The 27,613-nt window shown below is 41.1% G+C and overlaps 1 protein-coding gene across 2 annotated transcripts in view; it reads right to left on the reverse strand.

The window, feature by feature from the left end:
- LOC144705219 (calcium-dependent lipid-binding family protein) overlaps positions 1-27,613 on the reverse strand; it is an 89,321-nt gene that overhangs the window by 3,146 nt on the left and 58,562 nt on the right. For both annotated transcript variants that reach the window (XM_078577801.1, XM_078577802.1), the window contains 25 exons: positions 24,444-24,547; positions 22,453-22,748; positions 22,238-22,322; positions 20,702-21,010; positions 20,215-20,598; positions 19,819-20,134; positions 19,516-19,674; positions 19,270-19,433; positions 18,960-19,140; positions 18,611-18,880; positions 18,336-18,536; positions 12,487-12,541; positions 8,753-8,883; positions 8,172-8,672; positions 6,689-7,516; positions 6,531-6,607; positions 5,215-5,680; positions 5,030-5,116; positions 3,906-4,061; positions 3,637-3,824; positions 1,373-1,876; positions 1,100-1,277; positions 881-1,023; positions 667-793; positions 1-84 (listed from right to left, as the gene is read on the reverse strand). The exon at positions 1-84 is cut by the window's left edge and continues 138 nt beyond it. In XM_078577801.1, the coding sequence (XP_078433927.1) occupies positions 1-84; positions 667-793; positions 881-1,023; positions 1,100-1,277; positions 1,373-1,876; positions 3,637-3,824; positions 3,906-4,061; positions 5,030-5,116; positions 5,215-5,680; positions 6,531-6,607; positions 6,689-7,516; positions 8,172-8,672; positions 8,753-8,883; positions 12,487-12,541; positions 18,336-18,536; positions 18,611-18,880; positions 18,960-19,140; positions 19,270-19,433; positions 19,516-19,674; positions 19,819-20,134; positions 20,215-20,598; positions 20,702-21,010; positions 22,238-22,322; positions 22,453-22,748; positions 24,444-24,547 (5,994 nt within the window). The remainder of the gene's footprint in view (positions 85-666; positions 794-880; positions 1,024-1,099; positions 1,278-1,372; positions 1,877-3,636; positions 3,825-3,905; positions 4,062-5,029; positions 5,117-5,214; positions 5,681-6,530; positions 6,608-6,688; positions 7,517-8,171; positions 8,673-8,752; positions 8,884-12,486; positions 12,542-18,335; positions 18,537-18,610; positions 18,881-18,959; positions 19,141-19,269; positions 19,434-19,515; positions 19,675-19,818; positions 20,135-20,214; positions 20,599-20,701; positions 21,011-22,237; positions 22,323-22,452; positions 22,749-24,443; positions 24,548-27,613) is intronic.

The raw sequence follows: 27,613 nt of genomic DNA on the forward strand, positions 1-27,613 counted from the left end.
CTTCTGAATGCTCGAGACAGCAGAGGTAATGAGGGCACTCTGGCGCATGCTGATATCTTCGTAAAATCTCCGGTTTATGCGCACCTTAAATGAAAAAAATTAATCGAGGGAAACATATATTATAAGAATGATTCATAAAAAATGAAGCATAGATTAGGGTTGGATGAAGTATAATGACAATGATGGGCTTTGGATTCCAAAATGATGATCAGAATGACGTGATTAAATGCTCTATCCTAAGATGGATGCCAATGGCTGATGATGATAATGGCAATGAATGATGTCTATAGAAAACCGTCTGATGATAGTACACAATTGGATGTCAGGGATGACGATGATAATATTGGCTTTTGGAGACCTATAATGATGATGTGTTGTAGTTTTCATCATCTTCTTGTCCTTCATGCATGACTAGAGATAGATGGCAGTGACAGGCCTTGAAACTGGATGCCAATGATAAAACTGGATCACTTTTTTATATGATGATGACCACAACTGAAGCTGGATGACGATGACGATGTAATTTCATCATCAACGGCTATATGTCAGGGACAATGGGGATAAAGGCTCCAAGAAACCTGATGGCAATGATGATTTGTCATTATCCTCATCGTTGTTGATGCAGAGCCCTAATAAGGATAGTAATAATTTTATGGTTTTACTCACAGGCATATGTTCAGTGTTTCCCAGGGCAGTCATCAGAGATGACCAGAAGCCTAGAACGCCGTGTGGCCTTTGGGCAGGCGACATGCCCATGGACACCCGGAACCTCACTTCCGAAATATTAAGGAGTCTGCAACAGAAAAATGCTCAAGATGCTAAGATTTCAAAGAGGAAATTGTTTGCAAAGGAGGGGAAAATATTGCTTTGTGATCCTTACCCAATTTTTACTGTGGGGTCTACAGGAACATCATTAGTTTGGGATCCCCCCATGCTGCCGAATTTAGATTTCTGGAACATTTCATGAAGCCGCCAAATTATCGGTTCATGAATGTTGACCAAAAATACAGAGTTTACCGGTCCCTGGTTTGGGAATAGATTAAAAACAACAATGAACATTCAATTACAAACAGCTAGAAAGGAAAGTGTATTCCAGTACCTGAAAACCAATGTAAGGGTAGACAGATAAGTCAATAGATCCGCTGGCTTGTTTGCTCACAGAAAATTTTAGAACATGATTCAGATGATCCTCAATCCTCTGCATTCTTAGCAAGACTGGCATAGGTGTGAAGGGCAGTTGATTATCTACCTGGATGCCACATACTTGCAACTTAAACCTGTCCCCATAGAAATACATGGATTTTTACAAATGGAGAAAATGATGTTTAATAACTACCAAGATTTAAATTTGATGAACTAAAATCAGCCATACCTACTAACTCCTGATCCCAAACCATTAGAGTATGAAAATAAAAGATGGTGGATTGATAAATAAATAATTTCCTCTGGTGTATGGTCAATAATCGACAGTCCAAAGTCTGCAAGCTCCAAAGAAACTTGAAGTTCTCTCTCAGAGATGGAAGATAAAGGAATCAGCTCTGTGTTTCCAGAGTCGGATATCTTCTCCTCATCGCCTGGCATCCAATCACTAATTTTGCAGGCGAATATTTTTCCTTCTTTCACAACTGATAGACGCAGAGGTCTAACGCGACCACTTGAGATCTGCAGGGGTTGATGATCAATTAATTTGTCAATACTGATCTTTTCAGAGTTGGATGGGTCACTTCCGTCAATCAAGAGTTCCAACTGTCGTTGTCTGCCAAGGTCTTCCCAGTAAAATGAGATGGCAGTGTTTGGAGGAAGAGAACTCCAAGAGTCTGCTGACCCATCTACCTGGCGAATTCTTAGTGGCAGGAACATGGAACGGTTTTCAATCCTGCGTCAGATTTGAATGTAAGAGAAAATATAACAGATAAAATAACGTGACGAGAAAGTTACTCATTAACCTTGTTTAGAGAATGGAAAAAAAAAACCAAAATTAAAAAAAAGGAAAATGAAAAAATAATATCATAAAATAACATGGAAACTAAAAAATAGAAGACGATAAAAAACCATGGTATTATCATGAAAAAGGAGAAAAAGAAAAAAAGGAATTAACAAAAGAGAAAAATGGAAAATGAAAAAAGGGGAAAAGAAAAATTTTAAAAATAAAAAAAGGAAAAAGGAGAAAAAGGGAAAATTAACAAATGGAAAAAATAAAAAAAATAAAAAATAAAAAAATACAAAAATAAAAAATAAAAAATACAAAAAATACAAAATACAAAAAAATAAAAAATAAAAAAATACAAAAATAAAAAAATACAAAATACAAAAATAAAAAAATAAAAAAAATACAAAAATAAGAAATACAAAAATACAAAAATAAGAAATAAGAAATAAGAAATAAGAAATAAGAAATAAGAAATAAGAAATAAGAAATAAGAAATAAGAAATAAGAAATAAGAAATAAGAAATAAGAAATAAGAAATAAGAAATAAGAAATAAGAAATAAGAAATAAGAAATAAGAAATAAGAAATAAGAAATAAGAAATAAGAAATAAGAAATAAGAAAGAAGAAATAAGAAATAAGAAATAAGAAATAAGAAATAAGAAATAAGAAATAAGAAATAAGAAATAAGAAATAAGAAATAAGAAATAAGAAATAAGAAATAAGAAATAAGAAATAAGAAATAAGAAATAAGAAATAAGAAATAAGAAATAAGAAATAAGAAATAAGAAATAAGAAATAAGAAAGAAGAAAGAAGAAAGAAGAAAGAAGAAAGAAGAAAGAAGAAAGAAGAAAGAAGAAAGAAGAAAGAAGAAAGAAGAAAGAAGAAAGAAGAAAGAAGAAAGAAGAAAGAAGAAAGAAGAAAGAAGAAAGAAGAAAGAAGAAAGAAGAAAGAAGAAAGAAGAAAGAAGAAAGAAGAAAGAAGAAAGAAGAAAGAAGAAAGAAGAAAGAAGAAAGAAGAAAGAAGAAAGAAGAAAGAAGAAAGAAGAAAGAAGAAAGAAGAAAGAAGAAAGAAGAAAGAAGAAAGAAGAAAGAAGAAAGAAGAAAGAAGAAAGAAGAAAGAAGAAAGAAGAAAGAAGTAAGAAGTAAGAAGTAAGAAGTAAGAAGTAAGAAGTAAGAAGTAAGAAGTAAGAAGTAAGAAGTAAGAAGTAAGAAGTAAGAAGTAAGAAGTAAGAAGTAAGAAGTAAGAAGTAAGAAGTAAGAAGTAAGAAGTAAGAAGTAAGAAGTAAGAAGTAAGAAGAAGTAAGAAGTAAGAAGTAAGAAGTAAGAAGTAAGAAGTAAGAAGTAAGAAGTAAGAAGTAAGAAGTAAGAAGTAAGAAGTAAGAAGTAAGAAGTAAGAAGTAAGAAGTAAGAAGTAAGAAGTAAGAAGTAAGAAGTAAGAAGTAAGAAATAAGAAATAAGAAATAAGAAATAAGAAATAAGAAATAAGAAATAAGAAATAAGAAATAAGAAATAAGAAATAAGAAATAAGAAATAAAAAATAAAAATAAAAAATAAAAAATAAAAATAAAAATAAAAAATAAAAAATAAAAAATAAAAAATAAAAAATAAAAAATAAAAAATAAAAAATAAAAAATAAAAAATAAAAAATAAAAAATAAAAAATAAAAAATAAAAAATAAAAAAAATAAAGGAAAGAAGAAAAAAAACCTGTATGGACTAAAGAATGTAGAGCCAAGACGGAAAAGAACTTCAAAGGTTGAACCCTCTGTTCCCGCTCGTACTTCTACCCGTAGCTTTATGCTTTCATCTCCTTTATTTTTTTTAAGGACTAGACATATGACACCTTCATTCTCCAAAGAAAATGGTGAACTCCAGTCGTACCCATCCAAGTGAACCTGACAAATTAAGGGACATGGACAGACTGAGGTAAAGGATGGATCACCGAGCAGTAATAGAGAGGAAAAGTAAATCATTACCATCAAAAATTCAGCTCCGGGACAAGTGCACCACTCGAGAATTTTTGGATGACCTGATGGGTGAATCAATTCTTCGCATTCAGACCTGCACTGCTTCAATGCAATATTTTGTCCAGTCCTGTTGATGAATACTATTTGGGGCTGAAAACGAACAACCTGAACATTTGAATGTCAGAACTGATCCATATCTCAGCATAACAATCAGAGTACCAAAGTTTCTCAAATAAGAATATAAATTGAAAGAAGTTAGTTTTCATTCCACTTATAACCTCAACTGAATACGACAGCAAATAGGCTCAGAAGCTCAGATTTTTTGTTGAATGGTCACTGACGCTACATTAAGGAGAATGCTGGAAAAAATAATCTCATTTTTTGTTTTCTAGAATAATTTGATAGGGTCCCAACATGGACCTATCTTACATACAAGTGCTTGCCTCATCCTTCTTCATGAGAAGAGAGTTGCTGGGGGAATGGAGGTTGCACTTGTCGTCTCATCCAAGAAAAAGACAGGATGCCGAGGTCTAAAATAAGACCCAAACTGTTCGGTCAAAGCACCTGTTCAAGACTTTAAAGATTTGACTTTGATCATAAAGGAGGAAGAGCGCAAAAAAAACCTCTTCCTCCTTTTAGATGAGATTCCTGAAAGCACCAGTGTTGATCCAACCTTCTATCTCTGTATTTCTTCAGTTGATTATTCTATTCTCTTCCTAAGTTCTTTGGACGATCACTTTTCTGTTGTCAAATTCTGAATAATATCCGCTTGATTTTCCTTCGCTCAAGACATTATTTCGTTCATTAACTATGTTCAGCAGGGATATACTCTGGAAGAGCGTATCAGGATGATCTCAAAGTACTGAATGGAAAAGCCAATGGCAGAGTTTCAAAAGAACGGACTACCAAAAGCCGACTCATATAAGATCATCCACAAACAATCTGTGTCCTTTTCCTGCACAAGAGATTTTTCAACACAGCCCACTTGTAATTTTTTTTTTAAATAACCAACTTAAACTATCTCAGAAATAGAACCCTTGTTTGAGGTTGTTTCATCCGAGGCAAAAAGTAATACAACTTATATGGAGGCCTTCCGTACATCTCAAATTTCACAGAATGATCAGCAAGTGCACCTTTGTTCTGTCTGATGCCATGGTGATGAATGCCGACAGCTTGTAATAAGTTTTATTTGGAGTAAATGCCCTGATATCGACCCTGCCCTGTCATTAGCATCTCATAAATATTTTGCATGGAATGGCAGATCCATGAAATAAAGTAACGAGAAAATTTTCTTCTTAATTCTATAAACATGCCATACCTTGTTTTCAAGTTCTGTCAGAGATACAGCCCGTGAAAAATATTCAGAGCCATGAACTGCAACTCCAATACCAATTCGTTGAGACTGAATTGCCTCACTTCGAGAAGAAAAAGACAAAATCCCACTGCGAAGGAGATAATCCTGTGGAGAAAGCATCACAAATCCTTGTCCATGATCTTCAATCATCTCAAAAATTGGGCAGTCCCTTCTTTGAGCAGTGGTCGGCAAAGAAACGATGTTGTCAACAACCTTTGAGCTTTGTCTTTGGGACATCCCGGAAATTTTAGAGGGTTTCGTCACAGAAACTAGTTCTGACTCAAGATTTCCAAATGGCTCAATTTCGGTCACTTGATATGTGAGCTGCAGATTTGTATCATTGCTTATCCAATATGGAGTGAAAAATCTAACAATTTTTGTGGCAGCATTGGCTGCTCCAGTGTCACGTTCAATGTTCACCCGCAATCTCCTGCACAAGTAGATTCATTTAAATTATGAAGTTCAGGGCCTCAGAATTGGAAACTTTATAGAGAATTTCATACACAAAATCTAAGCAAGCTATATAAGCCACAATTGTAGGTGGAATTCGATTTTGAAACTCATCATTGTTTATGTTGACCATTACACTGAGGTTCATGAATATTAGGGTGATTACAATTACATTGACAGAGTTGTTGAAAGTTGACATTGGCGTTGATGATGACGATGATGGGGTGCCACAGATGGTTGACACTGTCTGTCAACATCTGTCTTCAACTTAGTAAAATTATTTTATTTGAAGAAATCAACTTAGTAGAATTATGTTGGAAATATGTCAACGTCATTGTCAATGTCAACCTGCCAAGTTGACAATGAAGATGACGTTGGCACAAATTATTTTCTTAAATTTATGGACAGTTGATGTAGACGACAATATGGACACTGGTTGACCTTAGCGATACCATCAATGAACCATCAACTGACATCCATAACATACATTAATAATGCTGAATGGTGGAAAAAACATGAAAACATAATCTTAAGAAGCAATAAAGAATCTCCCTGACCAAAGCATTGTGCTCTTTGCATCAATTAAAGAAGATTCAATCACTTGGAAACACAAATTATCAGTGATATACAGAAAAAGACTTAACTTTAAAAGTAGATGACATGAATGATATTGGATTGGCGAACTATTTGAATTCCCTGATTACCAGGTGACAGCTAACTTGAATATTATTTGGTGGTCTGTGACATGTTTTGTGGCTAAGCCTATCTGTAACGACTTAAATACCCTTGGAAGCAAAGAAATGGAAGGAGGAACCAAGGAGAAGTCCCACCTTCTACTTTCCTGGTGAAAAATCCAAAAGGACGAAGGGTATTCAACAGCTGAGATGTCCATAATCAAAATAGCATCCTGAGGACAATTAATTTCAGGAGTCATGTGGATTATCACATAAAATAGCATCTACGAATCTGAAAACAGATAAATGGATACCTTTTCCAAGGCCCAACCACCTTGAATAAACAGAGTGAGATAGACTGGCCTCCTCAGATCTGCAGTGTAGATTGATTCAGAGCTCAATGCTGGTAAAACACCCCGATGTCTTTCCACTCTACCTCCCGACACAGTTTTCTCCCATACAGTATAATCAGCATTATACGGAAGCTTATTCTCAATCTTTAACGGAGCATTGATGGATATTTTCCAGTCGTACACTGGACAGTTGAGATCTGTGTGAAGAATAGATGCGTCTGCCCCAATACTTAGCCAGAAATTTTGCCCATGGCTTGAAATAGTTTGACAACACATAAAAAAATCTTTCTTCTCTAGCTGATCCAATTTCAAACCTGAAGACCCCAATGAAATATTCTTACATCGTGTGCTGCTCTGTCGGAAAAAAGAATTCCTCTCTGTGGAGGGCTGTTCATTGCGAGTGTAAGACCCAGAAGCTGAATTGACAGTCAAACCCCAGTCGTACTCGATTTCAGTGTTTTCAGAAAAAGGGCGGACCTGTAGACAAAGGTCAGAATCACGCTGCATGCTAGACCATGGTAAAATGGCTGAGGATCCTGACGTCAACATAGCGAATACATTTCTCAGGTTGTCAGCAGGCTGAGTTCTTTGCTTTTTACGCACCCAACGCCTTCGCCTCACAAAATCTAGAGATTTCTCAGAAGAAGAAGATGAAGAAGCTGGAGGCCATTTTAGGCTTTGTAAGTCAGAGGCATATACCCATCCCTCTCCATCTCCAAAATGATGTTTCTCAATTGTCCATGGGGATGTCCATCCCCAGCCTGGTGATAGAGGAGGCTCAAAGAAATCCTGGGAAATATCATTAAACCTCATTATGAATAAACAAAAGATTAAAAGAAGTAGAAAAAATATTTATCTTTGAAAGGATTTAAGTTTCTTTTTTGACTGAACATTCTGTCCTCGACAGAGAGATATGGAAGGCTGATGATAACAAAAGAGAGAGATCCAGTGAAGAGAAAGACAATAAAATTCAAGATAATATTAACCTTACCAGAGATGGTATCTTTTCGATGAAAAATAAAACACAGAGACGTAGAAAGGCATCATGGCCATGAGAAAAAAGAATAAAGACTAAAAACAAAAAAATTGAAATTTGAAGGATTAAAGTTTCTTTTTTGACTGAAATACATTCTTCTAGAGAGAGTGAGAGATGACAGGTTGCACATACCAATGCAGAGAGATGCACTGAGAAAGAGGGCATGAGTTTCAAGGCAAGATCAACCTCTACAGAGAAAAATAACTACACTTAAGAGGAGAAGATTGATATTTTAAATGCTTTTTTTTCACGGACCATACAGTCCTCTAGAATGAGAAACACAATACTGAAGACACAACTACAGAGAGAGTGATGGCAAGATCAGCCTTTGCAGAGATAGATGCATAAAAACCTAGTATAAAGCAGAAATGGATCACAAACATGAGAAAAAAAGGATTAAAAGCTTACTTTTGAAGAGAAGGAGAAGTCGTTATTTGACCGCCGGTTCACATAACTGTTTCCAGGGACATCCCACTTGCTATTCCATCCTGATTCAGGGCTGTAAAATTGATTCTCAAAGATTTCCTCGGTCTCTGTTGTTTCTCTGGTTCTGCTGCCACATGGTTGGCTTTGAAGAGCCACTGTATGAAATGTAGATACTTCCAACTTTATATTTGTGTCATTGACAACCAATGCAAGGGGCCTCAGTATTGTGTGTTTTCTTCCATTCTTGATGGAAACTTCGACAGCAAATTTCTTGTTGTTAATCGATTTGGGAATGACTCCTACTGGAAATAGTGCCCCAAAATTCTCCCATGGTCCATTACTGTCAAGCCCAATCGAGAAGCTAGAACCTCTATCACTGATGATTGTATCTCCTGTCTCTGCTCGAAACATTGCATCTCTATTTCTTTCAAACAATGCAGTTGCCATTGAGAGGGTCCCGCCATCCATGTTCTGTCCAGGAAGCTGAAAAATGATGAGCATTCTATTTAGTTGTATAGAAACATGTTTGAAAATAAAATGCAAATAAAGATGACTGTGCGCACCTTGTTTTTAAGGGGATACGAGGAGAAGTTCTGAATTGTGTCCACATTTTGAAGCATTTTTAAGGAAGTGACACGTTTAAGTGTATTACAACCATTTCCTACTGGAACTGACAACCCACCAACAATCTCTCCTGTATAACCCAAGAGATGGAATGCACATTTTTTAGTGAAGATTCACATAAATTGCAGCAGAGGCACAACTCCAACGTCCCATCTTAGTCGATAACTTTATTACTAAACATTTTCTTTGATTTGATGAGTAACAAATTAACAAATACCCACAGAACCACCTTTGCCTCTGTGATAGTGATCAGCTTATACTATGTCAATTTGACATGACCTTATTTTTATGGTAAGCAAAGCTATAATAAGAAATAATGGTTGATGTGATAATACAAATACCCCGTGCAATATTTCGGCATCAAACCCCGTGCAATATTTCGGACTGACTCCTGATACACTTCCACTCAATCATTTAAGCCCACCAATGGAATTTTTATCCTTTTCCCTTCTATGATGTAGCCTCCTCATTGGAGGCAGACAAAAATATTTGGTTAGTTTGCTTCCTTGGCCATGTCCAACAATGTTGTGAATCATGATCTGATGGTGGCATTGATAGGAACCTCGATCTAGGTTCGTATCGGGAGATTAGTAGTGGCTAAGGCCAGGTAGAAGTTCCCGGGGTAGGAGAGTCAAAATGGGAATGATAAGAGGGGTCGAACAGAGGGGGTAGGGGTCGACCAGGGACAAGGCGGCTAAAGATCCGGTGAGTGGATCACATGGATAGGGGATCGTTGGACAGTCAAGGGGACAGGACCAAGACAAGGAGAATTGAGATAGTGAACCAAGAGGCCAATCTTACCTTAAGTCTTGACTGCCCTCAAGGTAGGGCTTCACATATTTATAAGAAAAGGAAGCAATCTACCCTAAATATGAGATGACTAAAGTGCCCCTAGTGGGCTAAAATGCCTAAGATACCCTCGGGGGTAGAAGATTGTATCGGACATCTACTACACCATGGTCCAACCTCTCTGTCAATGCTCAATCTACTGAAACCCTCTCTTAGCAACATCCACTCTGCTGATTCTCCCCTTCTTTTCGTTTCAAAATATTAACCTTTTCAGTACGTATGAACTTCCCACCAGTCACAAGCTTTTTTTCATTTTGCATTTAATAGAAATAAAACGATGATAGCACCATTTAAAATGCTCCTATTGATAAGGAAAGAATTCCGGAATAACTTATAAAGTTACTAGGAATTGTAAATTTAGTTTTAAGTTTCTCTTGAGCAAGTTCTTCAGCACCCTTAAAGGTTAACCTATAATTTTCCGCTTTTTAACTTTCCATGACTTGGCTTTTTTGTTTGACTCCCACAGTTATCCAATATGAAGTTTTACCTTAAAGATCAATGACTTTATTGAGATTCCCCCTGTCACTGCAGCAGCTACAGTTTCGAAGGGATCAAATCTGTCAACAACTTGTGACTGAAAACTCCAAATTGAGCAATGCGTGAACTTGTGACCTCAGCAATGGTGCCGCCCTGATAAGTTCTACTCACGGAAATATCAAAGAAAGAAGAAGAGAATGCCTGGTCAACGCACTGTTGACCAGTCGATATGAACCTGGGGCCTCCGTGACCCCTTTGCCTTATAAACACAAAGGGGTCGACAGACAGGTAGGTAGTTTTTGGACATTTCTTGAAGCGCCCAACGATTTTTAAATCGGTACAAGGCCAGAGCGGAGGGAGACACGCTGTCGACCGCCTGGAGGGAGGAGCTCTTCCTGATTGGAGGAGACGCCCGAGTTTGAGAAGGAACTCCACCGGAGGGGGAGTCGTCTCGATCACCGATATTCTGTTCTGATCATTCTCTCGTCGTATTCTACATTCATTGGATTTCTTATCACTATCTTGGACATATTTTGTTGTTGAAATCAAATTCAGTTTGGTTCGATCTTGAACCTTATCACGCCCCCACAGGCAAACCTGTAGCAGTTGCCAGCACCGCGGGCATCTGATCTCCATACAGAGTCACCCGGTCAGTGATCTCGTCATGCAGGACTCACCATCTGATCTCCATCTGTTGCCGCTGCCGTGGCTGCCGTCAGGGATATCCTTCCAGAATGCAGTGTCATCCCTAGCGGCTGACCTCATTGTGCCTGATTCGATATTTGACGACTACGAGGCTGGCATCTGTCGCCACCAACCTGATTACTGTATGGCCTCTGCGTTGCTGTTGGGATCCATGCCCCCACCCTTGCCACCATAGCCTTCACTCATGCCTCCAGCGCCACCGCTGCCCACTTCTCTAGCGTGGCCACCGTCCACGCCACCAGCGCCGTCATTGCAACCCTCCATGCCAGCTATGGGTGAGGTGCGATCACCTCGTCTGGCCAACCCCAATGGGCCTTTGACGCGGGTCAAGGGGTTGTTCGACCTGACCCACCCCTTGAGCTTTTCGAGGTGGGAAGTCCATCACGTGCAGGGCACAACCAGCAATGGGGGTGCTGGGCCTCCCTGCCCTGAGAAGCTCTTGGGCTGGTCCGACAAGTCCTACATGGGCAAACACAGCACTCCACATGGAGAGGAAATTGGAGGGATGGCAGAACAAAGTGCTATAAAAAAGGGATCAACTAGTACTTTTGAGACCGGCGCTCTCAGCAATCCCAGTATTCTATCTCTCGGTCCTTAAGATGCCAACATGTGTAGAAAAACACTTGGAAGAATTGATGAAAAGGTTCTTCTGGGGAGGCAAGAACACTTGGACCCCAACCCTGGCAGGGGCCTTATCGGAGCCACAGTTTGAGGAGCTGATGTGGATGCAAAAGATCCTCCTATATCTCAGCCCGTCAAGTGAGGACACATTTTTTTGTAAATGATGCCTATATGAAGATCATTGGGGAAGTAAAAGAGGACCCGACAATTAGCAACACATGCCCCATGTTGATGGAACAAAATATCCCTCTCAAGGTGAGGTTCTTCAGCTGGTCGTTGAGGTGGTGATGACTGGTTACACGAGTGTCGCGCAAAAGATGGGTCCTGACAGCTTCCATAGAGCGTCCTATGTATGCCAGGGACGATGAAGACTGCTCCCACCTGTTCTTCAAATCTCACATTTGCTTAGGAAGTATGGGCCTCGTAGCAGATGTGGGGGATGAATGCATCCTCTGATGAGGCAATTTGGGCCTCAGTGACAGTAGATACAGGAGCAAGCTGGATTGGGGAGACCCCTTGCCGTGCTCTGGGCGATATGGCTGCATCATAACAAGGTGGTATTCATGGGAGGACGTCTTCTGTGGAGAATGACATTCATGACGTTACAGTGCTGATATTTTTTTGGTTTGGAGGGAGGTGAATGGAAGACCATTTTGGTCATTTTTATATGGATTGCACAGCTCTTTATAATTTAGTAGCATCAGGTTGACCACTGTTCTGGGTGGTTTTCTTAAAAAAATCAGTGTTGTTGGAATCCTGTTAGAAGGGTGGATCAATCACGCTCTTGAAACCGGATCATATCAAACTACAAACCAATTTTCATATATCTCTGTTTCATAAATTATATAAAAAGTGGTGAAAACCTTACAAATCCTTTTTATCTTTGTCCTGGAGTCTAAGACTTTTAAGTAAAAACTTCATCATGGGAACTAAATGAAAAGTTTTCATTAAAACACAAGGAATAATATGAGTTGCCTCTAATTTTTAAAAAATAATACCAATTAGAAAACACAACAAATACCTTTCCCTGCTCGTGCACCAAGATTTGTAACTTCCATTTCTACAGTGGCCTTGCTCTGAAAAATTACAAGAACCATTCTGAATTTATATTTATTATCAACCAATCAATGATGATGAAGGCAATAGCTTCTCATAAAGAGAAAGCAGATCAATGTCGAAAATATGATGAGAAAGAAATATATCCTTCTGAAAGGATTTTGTAGACATACTAAGAAATGAAATGAAGTTCTTAGAGATAACATGAAATGAAGATGCCCACAACATAAAACTTTCATGAGTTGGAGCTTTCTAGAGGCTGCCATAGGAAAAGGGTATACGAGAAGACAAGTCAAGTTACGTTACACATGATGTGCAGTTTAAAATACCACTTTAAAAAGTGGACTGAAAACCCAATGTCAGGCTGGGTATGGTTCAGATAAATCGGTAATCCAATTAGCCTTTGGTATGTGATATAGTACCAACCAAATTAATAACAAAAATCTTGAAAGAAACATTTACAAAGTAATGATAAGCAACGAATCAGAACTTACCAAAATAAGGCATTCATCCAGAGGAAGGCAACAACTGCGTTTTATGCGAGGGGGGCATCGAGGACTACTCCCATCTTTTTTTCGAATGCCCCATGGCCCGGGAGACATGGGCAGTGGAGGGATGTGCTCGAGTGGACCCTAGCTCCGAGACGGCTTTCTGGACATCGCTCCGGGCCGGCGTCTACCAATGTGAAGCGGAATGGCAAAAGCTTTTTGCCATATTTTGGGCTATTTGGCTCCACAGAAACGATGTAATTTTCAGGGGCCTCTCCCCCTCAGTCATGGCTATTCAACATGACGTGAGGCTGGCAAACTCTTGGCACCAAGGGCTATAAGCCGGGTGTCTTGTATGTTTTTCGGTCATTGTCTAATGGCAACGAGGGCACCAGCCTTGCCTGGGTGACCCTTTTCCTTTAAAAAAAAAAAAAAAAAAAAAGAACTTACCAAAAAAAGCAAAGGAGGGAGGACGATCCCGCACGTGAGAACTGACGACACGTGGGAATAACAGAATAAGAGTGGGAAGACTAGAAGAATCAATATAAGAGTAAAGGGCGAGTTGGGGAAAGGCATCGAGAAGTTGTTACGACGAGTGCAAGGCGACGGGAGATTCTTCTATCGCAGGCTGTTGGCGCCGATTTGGACGACAGTCTCTCCTCCTCTCATCTCCCCGCAGATCTCTCTCTCCTTATTTGGTTTATCGCTGAGACCTTCATCAATGTAATTCGTTCCTTAGTGTTGCTCTCCTACTGATCTTGGAATATCTCCTTTCTCGGTGGAACGACTGTTAGTGTTATCGCCGTGTGATACATTCCAGTGGATATAGTTCATTTGCTATTTTCATCATTCTGCAACGATTATTCAGAGGGGTAATATTGCCGATATCTAAATCATCGTGCCGGTATCCTAACAGAGACTCTTAGCAATGCTCATTCTCGGGATCTACTACCTTTTGGTCACTGAACCATCTAAGATAAATAGAGAATTCCAGATCAAAAATGCGTCTTCATGTTCTCTAGCCAAATGGAGCCACGAGCTCTAGACACCTCCCATTCCAAAAATCCCAGCCAAATGCCCAATGTGCGCCTTTTACCACTAGAGGTCTCCTTTTACAGAGCCAAGAAGCTTCCGCTCCAGTACACGTACTGTATTGGTAGTTGATTGATTTAGCACTAGGCCCATTATCATGTGGTTGCCCAAGAGGAGATCCTTCTAGAAGATGACAATATCTGCAGAAAAGAACCTAGAGACCCATAAAACTTGCAGAATCCTCTGACAGATTCTTCTTTCTGCTAGAATTTGCAGAATCCCTTTTCAGATATGTAGACCTTTTGTCTTGTCTTGTCAAGATCTTGAGCCACACAATATCTTCTCACATTCTAGATCTCTGCTTAGGCCTGCCGGGTTCTTGATCTTCTATCAACCTCTTCCAACTTCCTTATTTTTTATCACACTCATTATTCCTTCTTTTATATTTACTCATGGAATGATGACAATAAGCATCCTGGTTAACTGAAGAACTGTTTTTGCCTTTGCCCAAATGCACAGAGGTACTCGAAGGCTTTCCATGCCACCTTCTATTATGTTAGGACATTGGGTATTTTCACTGAGGAAAGGCCATGTCTCACGTGTGCCCAAACCATCGGCCCAGCCCACTAACACTGCGTCTTGAAGAAACCTCTCCCATCGGTCTAGTGCTAAAGCATTTGGACTGTATCTCATTCCCTCTTTACTGGTTGTAATTCTCTCCTCTTGCGCGCTACAAGCACGAGCCTGTCCCCTTGAAGAGCAAAGACCATTATCAGCAATTCATCAACCTCTCATCATTCACGTTTCTCCTCTCCATCCCCGGGAACCTCTCTTCTCTCCGAGATCTTTCTCTCCCTCATGTTTCTCTAGGCTTGAAATGTTCAACTTGCAAAGTATTTCTGTTGCATTGAATGATATAAGATTAACACTTCTGTCATGGACGACTCCTATGTATCTTCTCAACAAGATGCTGAACCCCACCATCGGCTCACCAGAATACTACTATCGCATCAGGATGCTTAGCTTGCCATTGTGACACAAATTGGCAACCACCATAAGGGTTTCACGGACAGCTTGAACCCAGCACACTGCATTAGTGACAAGTCCTGCTCCACCTCTTGCATTAGTAATTGCCACCATCTCGAAGGTTGTCACAGACTTAGAGGACAATAGGCAGCTTCTGATACGATCCTGTACCCCCAAGGATATCTTAGGCATTTTAGCCCACTAAAGGCACTTTAGTCATCCCATGTTTAGGGTAGGTTGCTTCCTTTTCTTAAAAGTATGTGTAGCCCTCCCGTGAGGAGGGCAGTCTAGAATTAAGGTAAGAACGGCCCTTGGCTCACTATTTCGATCCTTCCTATCTCGGTCCCGTCCCCTTGATCGTCCAACGATCCTCTATCCCTCTGATCGTCTCACCGGATCTTCAGCCGGCTCTCCTTCAATCTGGTCCTTACCTCTGCCGTTCAGTTCCCTTGTAGACTCCGACGATCCTCGTCCCCGCGATTGTCAATCCTTCATCGCGTCATCAGGCGGCTTGTCCCTGGTCGATCCCTGCCTCCTCTGTTCGATTTCTCCTATCATTCCCGTTTTGACTCTCCTACCTCGAGAATTTCTACCTCGCCTCGCCCTCTACTCACCTCCCGATACGAACCTAGACCAAGGTTTGTATCAGCTTCCTCCCTTGATGCTACCAGTACCACACCAGTATTGGAGGACAATGTCCACTGCCACTATGTGGCCCTAGCCTGGTCAGATCCTTCTCCCAATCCTAACAAGATGGGGCAGACTGGGCCTACCAACAGGCTGAAACATGAATAGGGGAGATGGGCGGGAAACCCAACCAACCTCGGGGCTCTTCATGGCCCACCTTAGCATGGTTCGTTCACTAGGTCAACTCCCCTCTCCATGGATGCCGCTGAACAGCTGCGTTCCACTTCAATGGCCTGTTAATTAGGCTGCCTCTCCTCTCTACCGACAAGGCTGCAGCCCACCAGCGTAGCACCCAACGAGGGCCCTTATGGAATAGTTCTCCATGCACAGACTAGCCATCCCTGATACAGGAGGAGCCTGCCCAATGATGCCACCCCCACGCCCCCCAGAGTAGTGGGTCTCCATTCACCTAGATGCTTTCCGCCAGTGTTGCCCAGCCACAACAGGGCCACCGATGGCACGTCGTGTAATCCTGATGAAGACAAGGGGAAGTTTGACTCCAAGGAAATGCTTGCCCCTTGTGTCCCCTTCATGCGTATCCTCTCCACTGACAGCCTCCCTACACGGACTGCCCACACACCTGCCACTGCACAGCTGAGCTGTCCATCTTTGCAGAGTGTGACCTAGACCGTTAGTTACAATGTGTTGACCAATACTTGACAACCACACCATGAATCCCCACCGATGACCCTGAATGCCTTTAGATCCTTTTGTCTCTGCCTAGATGGGAAGGCATCGACATGGTTCTGTTACATTCACAATCTCACCGACTTCTAGGCCTGAAACCACTTCAAATACCAGTTGTTGATTTGATCTCAATCGCAAAGATGCTTACTGTTATCTGTTCCACCTGCAGCAGATGGGATCAGTAGATAAGCTGGTGACCGCCTTCATGGAGTTTGTCGGGTATCTTCTTGATGTGGCCGACGACAAGGTGATGCACGCCGCACTTTGCCCTGCATTGTGAGACAACGTCAATCACTCCCATCCCCAATCCACCATGGACCGCACCGATTGTGCCATTTGAGGCTGAAGCCACCCTCTATGACATGGGCGACCAAAACGAGCGCTGAGGTGGCCGATTATTCCAATATCATAGGATCCCACCGCTGGGACCTTCTAGTGTCCCTTAGCACAATTCAATGGCCATTTGTGATTTACTGCTATTGGCCCAACATCTTCACTTGAAAACAGCTGAATTTCTCCAACAAAAAGTCCAAGGTCTTTCTTTTCAATGCAATAAGAAATTTTTGCCTACCCATTGTTGTCCAAGGATTTGAGCATCCACATTGTCATATTATACCCAGACACAGACGAGTCAGACACCGACGACGATGTTTTCATTCTTCCCATGACATGAGGCCATCGGATGCCCAGCTGAACTTCCACAGAGAACTCCTTACGCCTTCGGGTGCCACCCCCCATCCCGCCCTCCGAATCCAAGGCAGATCCGGGGTTGTCTGATACACTTCTTGATCGACATGTGCGGCACAACTAATTTCATCATACATCACCTGACCTATGAGTTGGAGGTTCCAGTCAGTGCCATCAATGCGTATAAGATCCACTACGCAAACAACACACCTTCAAAGGGCTGCACCCAGGATGCAAATATACTGCTGTTGCCACCTTCCTTCCTGTGCAGGGCTTCAGCTTGGAAGTCTTCTTGGGGTGCCGTTGGACATGTACTCTGAGCTGGACTCAGGCGCGATCTCTTTCTCCTTAAATTTCAGGTTGATGGGGTGTGGCACACGTTCGAAGGGCATCCCAACTCTACCCATATGTAATCCCACCAACACTTAGATCCTGCTCTGGGTACTTTAAATGTGATATACATCTTTCCATCAAGCAGGCTAACACCTGCATCTAGATCACTACCACCTCTCTCCGTGCTCATGGAGCAATTCCCTAGAGTCTTAACCTCATCCAAAGGGTTGCCTCCAGAGCACAAGCTCGACCACCACATCGTCTTCCTGCCAGTTATGGGTCCCCTCAACTGCCACCCTTACCATAATTTTCACTTTAAGAAAAGACAAGCTATAATGAATCATCCACGAGCAGTGCATATCTGGTGTGATATGACTGTCAGGAAGCCCATATTCCAGAAAAAAACACTGGTTGATGCCTAGAAGAAGTTCTGAGTGGACAGCACCAACCAGAGGATAGGCTCTGATACTACGCGAGGAGTTGGAGCTCCAGCCTCCGCATAAAAGCCACTGAGCGCTCAGGGTTTGCCAAAAAAAGTCAAGTTGCATTACAAGTGAAGTGTGGTTTATATACCACTTAAATAAGTGACCTACTTATGAATGATTCATAAGTTGGGCCACTGAGTGAAAGAAAGACAAATCATAAGAGATCTGGTATTGAGCAGGTCGATGTATGGCCCAAAGCTGACCACATTAGTGGTTTTTTTAAATGGCTTTCCAGGATGAGACTCGTTGTGGAATATGAGCTCCTGCATGATAGAATGTTATCGCTTACTTGCATAGAAGTATTATCAATTGAGAAGATAACTAACTGAAAATATTAAATAAAATGTAAAATGACACCACCATAAAAATACAATGGAACTGATACATACCATCTCGGGAACCTCAAAAATAAACACCTCATTCCATTTCACTTTTCTGTTTCCAATATTATCAAGAGATACCACCCTTCTAACGCGGGTTCTTGCACTCTGGGGAAATATTCTAGATTTATCATTACAGCCAACCTCAAGCACCAAGCGCAGCGCACAAAAAAATTCATGAATGTTGCCATCATCTTGTATTGGTAACCCCTGAAATAAAGGACAATGTCATTGATAATAAATCCTAAAGCTTTGGCCAACATCTTTGAGATTCAATAATATACCCTGGCTTCAAGTATCCTAATAGCAACGTAATGCCGAATTCTTCTTGACATATCAGCAGCATTAAACTGGTTTGTGAACCTGGGAGGAGGAATCGTTACTGATGCTTGTTCATTGTTTTCTAGCAACCGAATGTTTTCTGGACTAGGATCCCCATTCCGTATATAAATGCCACACCCTAACTTATTCTCAACAATCACTTTATGAGAATCATCTTCTTCAAGTGCAGAAACTATCAGACCACTGGGGGCGCTGGAATGCACATTTGGCTCCTATAATCATCATGAATCAGTTAGAAAGAAATAGAAAATACTTCAAACATATTTGGTTTTCCAAATCACAGTAACTCACGCTGCTTTTTTGACAACTTTTTTCTTCACGAGCCATTTGTCCTTTCCAAGACAAGATCAATGCAGATATTGTTTCAAGATTTGCAGCACTAATATTGGCATTCACAGCTGTGGTTGTTGAAACTCGCAAACGTTTCCCAAGTCGTGGAAGAGGTTGTTCGCTTACAGTTAAGGTTTCCAACCTTGTTGAATTAATTATGAATAGGTTAATAACTATTAAAATTATCTTTATCACAGAACTAAAAAAGGGGTTTGATGAGCCCATGAGAAGGAACCATTTTTAGAACAAAGAATGGGGAAGAAAAACTCACTTGAATATCCCATCGAATGGTTCAACAAGGGGCTCCCAGGCTTCTACCTGTCTGTTAAATGCAGAAGCTGCAATAGAGCAAATCAATGTAGCACTCAATGAATCTGGCCGTCCATGTGTCGCAAGATTGATATTTTTAATTGTCAGATCCAAAAGTGGTGCCGACTGAAAAGGAAAAGAGCACAGTTTAAATGTAGCAGTTACATCCAAGAGCAAATATAAATGAGCCTTTGATGCAAATCTTCACCATTTGTTGCAAACTGTCAAGCACCGATAGAGAAAAGCACCCCTGCTTCATCTCAAGACTAATGTTCTCACGAGTTTTAAGCTTCACAGAATCCTCAATACTGTATGCCAAACGATTTGATGGTTTTTTCATATCAGATCTCGCAAGGAAAGTGCAGGCCTGAAACCGCACAAAAATTAATTTCCTCCTCTTCGGCTAATTATTTGAAGATACATAACAAATTATTTGAAAAAAGAAAATATGACTATGAGTCATCCAGATGCCATAGTTAAGAAAAGGGAAGCCCTTGTTTCCAAAGCAGACCTGATTTTCAACTTTCCAGACACTCCAGCTGCTAGACCCCTTGGGACTCAAAGATCTGAAGATAGGAATATCTGAGACATCTGTCTGTTTAACCAGATCCATCCTTGGACAACATACTATCTCTTTTTTGGGAGGCTGATTAAGTTTTGTAATCACACAACCCATTGACACATATCCAGGTGGTGCAACAGGGAACCAAACGGACAATTCATCGGAGCCTTTACGAACGCAAGCAACATAATTGAATTGAATAGGTCTAACAGACAACTCCGAGTTATCACATTTAAACAATACCCCAAAAGCTGGTGGCTCCAACCTGGAATTCGAAATATGGTTATTAATACATAATGCCTTATATCCATGAAAACATCCTTGATATATGATGGACTTCCATACCCTTCAACAATGCAATCCCCAAGACCAGAGAAGCCTGGGCGTGGCATCGGTCGCCAGATAGAGATAGGTTGAACAGATTCTGAGATCTTATCCCACCAGATTCTTTCAAAATGTGGGGTGGATATAGAATGACGACTAGAGTTTGATATTGACCTCATAATATCCCAGCCGGAGGACTTACCGTAGGAAATATTATCATGTGTGCCGCCATGACCAGGTGAGTCCTTGGACATAGACTTAGAAATCATTTGCCCACTCGAGTAGCTGAGAAGAGACTGATGAAAATCAAAACATTTTGTCTCTCCAGGGAAGTTTTTAGAGGAATGAGCATAGAATGAACCAACAGAATTGTCAACTCTCCATATGCTGAATCCTGAGAGATCCCTGAAAATCTCAAAAGCATACACTTTAAGATAGAAACAAAAGAGATTAAAAACTAGATTGCAAATAATATGGCTTCAGATACGCTAGAGTTGATATTATGTACCTCTGGTTGGACTCAACACTGAGAATACAGTCTGAAAACGAAGTACATGACACAAGATCAGAACGAATGCAATGAACAACATTATTCGGTGGGGGGCCATTTCCAGGATGTGCAACACATCCCATTGCCGTGTACCCAGGTGGCGCAATAGGCATCCACAAGAAACACTGATTATCTGCATCAACTTCAGACTCTTGATTCCAATTTTGAATATCAGACAATGAACAAATGATCTTAAATCCAACAGGCTTTCGTACTCGGCCATATGCATTGCCAACAGCCATCACAACCTGTGATGGAGGTTCAGGCCTGGAGAAAAATGAAAGTCATGACACTTATCTATCAGTCACAAAATCACATGATAGAGGAGAAAAAAAATCAAATACTATAACAGAGGACTATTTCCGGAGAAATTGACTAAGTGGAAATTACAAAATAGAAAGAAATCCCAGGAACACCCTAAGAATCATCAACATATGAAACTTCCAAAAAAGAACCCATTATTAGACAGCCAAGACAATGGAAAAACCTAGAAACAGACAAAAAGTCTGCTATTAGCATATCCCATGATCCAGTGCAACACAACCGCACTAAACATGTAAAAGTTAAAGCTGGAGTCTGGACAACTCTGCACTCTATACATTCCTTCAGCTCATCAGCAAGCTGATATTTTCACCAAAGGTCTATCTGCCTTGCGCTTTCAAGAGTTGTGTTGCAAGCTGGGAGTGGATAATATCCATTCTTTTCTCTCCTCTATTTCTATGTAGTTGCCAACTAACATGGGTCCATTTTGGACTCTCTCTCCTTCCCACTTCAAGTACCATGTAGTACACCCTAAATCACTCTTATGAGGTTGAGGCTCTTTCAGTTCTTGGTTTCTTTAGGGATCATAGTGGTTTCCAATCACGGTGTAAGCCCCCTACACATTTGACTTAGTGACACACACGCAATGATATTTAAAAGTAAAGGAAAGAATGGAAATTAGGCAATTTAGGAGAAGCTCGCCTCAGAAACTGTTGTCAATCTGGGTGTTTACCATTACATGGTAGTTTACTTGGTCCCTGTTCTTCTCTGATCATGTCTTCTTCTCCAGGAGATGGAGACTTGGCAATTGACTCTTAAAAGATTAAATTCTTGGAGATATTCACCTGGCCTCACACATTATACCAAGGTATCAATTGGTATCTTTGACATCTCTGCTATTTCTGCTCATAAGCGACATTTTCGTAATCTCTGCTCCTCCCCCCTCCCCAACCCACAGAACAATGCAGACTGGCAACAAGACCCTCTTACTCCCTCCCTCAGCCTTAATAAAAACTCTTTCCCTGCACATGGCCACAGTCAACTCCTCCCTCTCTCCCGCTCTCTCCATTGGGAATGTACCATCCCAGGGTAGTAACATTTGATATGAGAGAAAGATCTCTGCCAATTTCCATTCAATCACTAAACCTGAAGGAACGACATTTCCGGATACAATATACGAAAAATGAAATAAACGACACATGAAAAATAATGTTCAATTCATTTATAATTTACCTAGATGTCACACAGTCTCCAAGAATAGCGAAGTTTGAAGTAGCCTGGGGCCTCCAAAATGTCAGATTGAAACCAAAGCCATTTCCTGTTAGTAACGGCACATAACATTGTCTTAAATAGAACCAATAGATCATTCCACATAGATTGCTATATTAATTATATCCATGAAGAAATAAAAGAAAATTCAAATTCTGGCATAATTTCATAGGACACACCTCTCTGGGAGACCCATAAACGCTTAAAGTTAGTACACATAGCCAGTATGCTTTCATTGCCAAATTGGAATGCTTCAATAGCTTGCTTTTCCAATTGGATTAGAAGAGAGGCAACACTTAATGAAAGATGGACGTATAGATCACTTAAATTAATTGATATACTTGTCTTGTTTTTTGTAGAGGAGTATCCCCCAGAAAAATCAGTGGGATCAATGACAATAAGACCTGAACCAGCTTCAACCGTAAAGTCTTTCAACAGTGCCTTAACCCAAGTATCATTTTCTTTTTCAGCATACCTGCCAGTGAAGACGAGTATGAATAGTCCGAAATGAAATGAAATTTTTTGCCCCTTGAGAGTTAAAGATGTAAACAGTCCATAAACAAAAAAAAACTAATATTTTGGAGTTTCAAGAAAATCAGTTCAAATGAAGTCCTAGTTATTTAAAATGCATAGGCAATCATTATCATACTGTTGAATGCCATTATAAGTCTATATGATGAGAAATGTGATGACAACGCAGTTTAAGGGACTCTAAGAAATATGTAAGTCATTGTGTCGGGAAGTTTCTTATCCTCATTGAAGCCCACATGAAGTCCCAATCCAGCGGCTCACCCTGGCCGCATGTGACTGCTCTCCACTGCCCGCAATGGCCACTGAACCCCTTGCCACTCGATGGTGATCCCCCCTTGTTATCTTCAACGATCCTATCACCGCCGCAGTCCCATTATCTCGCCGTCCCGCTGTGCTCCCGATGGTGACGATTCTCTGTCGGCCCCCCTCGCTGCGAAAGCCCGCACTGTGCATCGGCAAGGCCACTGCTGCAGCGGTCCCTGGCTCCGTCACTGCACCTGTCCCTCGCTGTTCTACCCTCTCTCCTCTGTCAGCATCGCCGCTGGTGTTGGTGCCCTACCCTCTCTCCTCTCAGTAATGCTGTGCGTCGTGGAGTCTGCCGCCTCCGCTGTCCCTGGCTCCATTACAGTTTCCGTCCGCTCGCAGCTCAAAACTCATGGTCGGAATTGTTTGGTAATTGGTTGTTCCCAACCAGAACATATTAATGGAAACACCAAAGACGGGTCAGACAGTATTTGACATGTGCCCAAAAGAGGACATGTGTGGGAGGCCTCAAAAGAGGAGCAGGCAAGGGACATGCATCTTTGAACTCAATAAATTAACCAAGAACAGGGTAGTAGCAGGTCGACTGAGTCTGGAGCAACAGGGCGCATCGGGTGGCCATTGGGATGAGTTCCAGCATCATATCCGTGTTGCTAGAGAAGTAGGGATTATTCTGTTAGGATCCCAGCCGGGATCGTATCGAAGACGGGGTGAACCTTGGCGGAGTGGACGTCGCCGGGGGTTCGACGGAGTGGACATCGTCGAAGGAGAGAAGGAGAGACTACTTTAAGGAAACAACTCTAATAATTCATGTCCTGCCCTCCAACGAGGAGGGCTACATATTTAAAGGAAAATGCCAAGGAAATGCAGAAAGACTATAATGCCCCTAGTGGGTTTAGTGGATAGTAACATATTCACTTGTCTTTCTTCCTAATCTTTCCTTCTTCATGGATTTTTTGGTCTCGCTAGAATTCTTTGAAACATCTGCCACTGTAGGTTCTTTTCAACTCTATTTCAAATTGTCTATTCTACATCTCAGATAACTAAATATGACATGACATATCATTATCATACAGCTGCATGAAGTTGCAATCAAGAGGCAGAGAACATTCAAAAGAAAGACTCCTGTCACTCCTATCAATCCATACAAATCAATGCTGACAACCAAACTTTATTTCAGGTAAACTAGTTTCAAAGAAAAAAATATAAAGAAATGTGAGAGGAAAACACAGGACATGAAGCAAAAGACGAGCTAGAAATGCAAGACATTTAACTTTTTTGTTATGTCTCCAGTTAGAAGAAAAATAATGGTATTCTGAGAATCACTCTCTCCAAGCAACATTTTCTAAGGATGCAGTACTTGGAGAAGTATACTCACATGAAACTCAAATCAAACTTTGCTCGGAGAAGCTTTTCAACCATCACAGAGTCATCCACTAACAACTTGGTGCTATCATAAAATGTGAATTCAGGGGATAAAACCTGAAAAATAAATATAATAATATTAACTTTGCTCCAGCCATTCAGTAAAAATAGTTCCCAGAAAGTTCCATCATCACAAACAACATAGAGATATTGTGATATCATATAATTATCATGCCATAAATGAAGGATAAGAATAATTTTATCCTGAAAAATGAACTCCCTAGCTGATGCTATTAAATTAAGGGTTTCATAGACAAAAAAATTTCTATGGAAGGCAGGAAAAATCAGGGACACCGTGAAAATAATAACTCCTAAATAATTGAGAAATCCAAATAGTGACAGCCAACTCGTATGAATAGCTTAATCTCTATGTAACTGGCAGTGGTTCACCCCTAATGGGGCTATATCAGAACCTCACCTTTCCTGTTTTGGTTCATACATGGCCCCAGTTACTATCTTGTAATGGTCCAACCTCTTTTGTTGGAAGAGGTTGGCCAACTACCAGATATTTTAAGGACGGGGCATTATTGTCCCGAAAATTTTAATAGAGAGCATATGAGAAATATACCACCCACACTCTAAGGGTATTTTTTGTACTCATAGAACTGTTTTCCTATAAATAGTTGTAGCCCCACAGAGAAGGCAAGAAGATGCAGGCGATGTAGTGGAGCGTGTCAAATGGTATGAAAGATTATTCCCTTTATCAGATGTATCCATAATTGGGCCACAAGTAAAAGGTTTTCCCTTTATCAATACCAGACTTTCCCCGTCACTTTTCCATTTTCTTACTCAAGAAGACCATTGGTGTTCTTTTTTTTATACGGCCAGGACCAAAACCTCGGGGACCCCATCCCTGATCACCACTACCATGGATGTCATACAAATGAAGAATGTGAAAAGTACTTATGATGTGAGGGACCGCTAGCACATAGAGGCATATGACTCAGAAGGGTAAGGTAGAGGAAGCCCTCAAGGCAATATGGGAAAGTGATAGACGCTATTTGAAGACATGCAGAAGAAGGAAGCTCAGATCTGGTCAACGGACAGTTGACCAGCGTAAGTGACTCTAGCGAGATCTATAAATAAAGGGGTACACCAGCTGGGAGGGGGTTGTCTTTTCTTGTACAAGAAGTTGTTACACTTCCCAGGGGAGGAGTCGCGAGTGCGCTGCCCCACCGTACGACCTGGGGGGAGGAGTCTAGCCCGCAGAGGACCGCTACGATCAAGAAGGAGCTCATCCAAGGTGAGGAGCCGTGGAGATCATCTCCAGTCTAGTCATCTTTCCATCCACTGCGTGTTACAATCTACATTTCATATTCGAACATTGATAATTCTTTGGATTTGAATTGTGAAGTAATCAAGAAAGCAAACATAGGGAAATAGGGGTGTAATCAAGATGTAAAGCAACAAACTAGGGTTATCATTACACCAGTTACTGTACCAGTTCTCAGTGTCACAGCCTTATGGTCTGGTGCTCGGCAGAACCATTAACTACTCACCGTCCAAGAATGGTCATCAACTAATGACCCAAGGCTACGTGGAACTGATATAACGCCCTACGAAACTGAATAACACTCCAGTGAAAGACGATAGTAGATTCAAGGAGTAAGAGCTCCATTTGTGTTTAAGCCAGTTGTCTTACCTGGTATTTACGCCTATTCTTCTCCTTAAAAGGTGAAGTCCTCAGGTTCTTGGCTTTCATAAACAAAACATCCATCAGACATCAGAGTAAAAGTAAGGTGCAAACCTTTAAAAATCTTCTGGGCTGATTTAAGCTGTGCCGAACACCTGGAGCATGAAGAATTTGTTTGATAATAACCAGGTTAGGAATTTTAACATCACCTATGCTAGTGAAACAGAAACATTTCTCCACCTATGCTAGTAAACATTAACATTTCTCCACCTGCTAGAGAATGTATGTTTCCACCTCTCCCATTCCATTTCCATCCGCTTTGGGCCCATTGCCTGGAGAACGATCTAAAGTGGTCCGCCAATGCTCACTCAATTGATCATGATCCTACAATTTCTTGGTTCCCCACTTACAATTTTAGTATTTGATTTTCTCTTCTCCTACCATTCGCGAAAGGTGGAAAAAGGGAACATTAGCATCACCTCCTTCAGCCAAAGTTGTCGTGATCTCTGCATCCAGTCCATCTCCACTTTTCGGTCCCCAACTGTGATTCTTTCTCGATAGTTCTTTCTCTCCTTTACCTCTTTTCCCAAAAGGGCTCTTGCATCCTTCACGCCGTCAATCTGTCTTATACCATCCAGAGCCTCCGTCCTCCGTCTGTTTCTCTTCTCCCTGATGTGCTTTCAAAACCCCATATACGACAGCAGAGCCCTTCCAGCTTTTTCGCCAGTGTATTGCTGGCAGTCCCCTATCTGCGCTGAGATGCCCCCAAATTTTTAACTTCTTCCTTGAATCCCCACTCCGTCAGCCAGGACTTGTCCATCTTGAAATATGTGGGCTGGCCTTGTCCTTTGGGTCTATGCCATACAATTGGTGAGTTTCCAGCCAGGGGGCTTGATAGAGAGAGCACATCCACTAGTGGGAAGAGGTCATAAGAATCTGTCTAAACATGACCCCATACTTTGTGCATACAACCTCCACGTGTAAACACAGTCCTTTGGTCCCATTTCAGACAGCCCAACATCTGAAATAAATGATCAAAACTCCTCCGACCCATGATCTCGGCCCCTAGTTCCATTTGGTCGATCCCATGGCTGTAACGTGACATTAAAATCACCCCTCGTCAATAGAGGAAGCCCCGTGAAAGTGGCTACCATGCAGTATAACTCTCCCCCTAGCTTCTGAGGGACCGGGCAGCGGGACCGTAAATTGAGATGACCACCCACTAATAATCATCACTTCTTTTCCTTAGCTTCACTGCTGCCACGAATTGGCCCACCCACTCATCCTATTTGGAGAAGATCACCTTGTTCCAGGTGATAACTCGACCCCGGATCTCACCGCTGCATCCGGCGTCGAGAAATCCTCACCCCTCCATCTGCCACTCCCTTGCCTCCCAACTGGCCATAAATGTTCCACCCACACAGTGCCCGAAATGGCCCTGCCTTCACTCCTTTTGAAACCAGTATGCCACATGAGAGTCCACTTCATGA

The sequence above is a fragment of the Wolffia australiana genome, chromosome 7 (assembly GCF_029677425.1).
Source record: "Wolffia australiana isolate 7733 chromosome 7, ASM2967742v1".
NCBI classification, from domain to species: Eukaryota; Viridiplantae; Streptophyta; class Magnoliopsida; order Alismatales; family Araceae; genus Wolffia; species Wolffia australiana.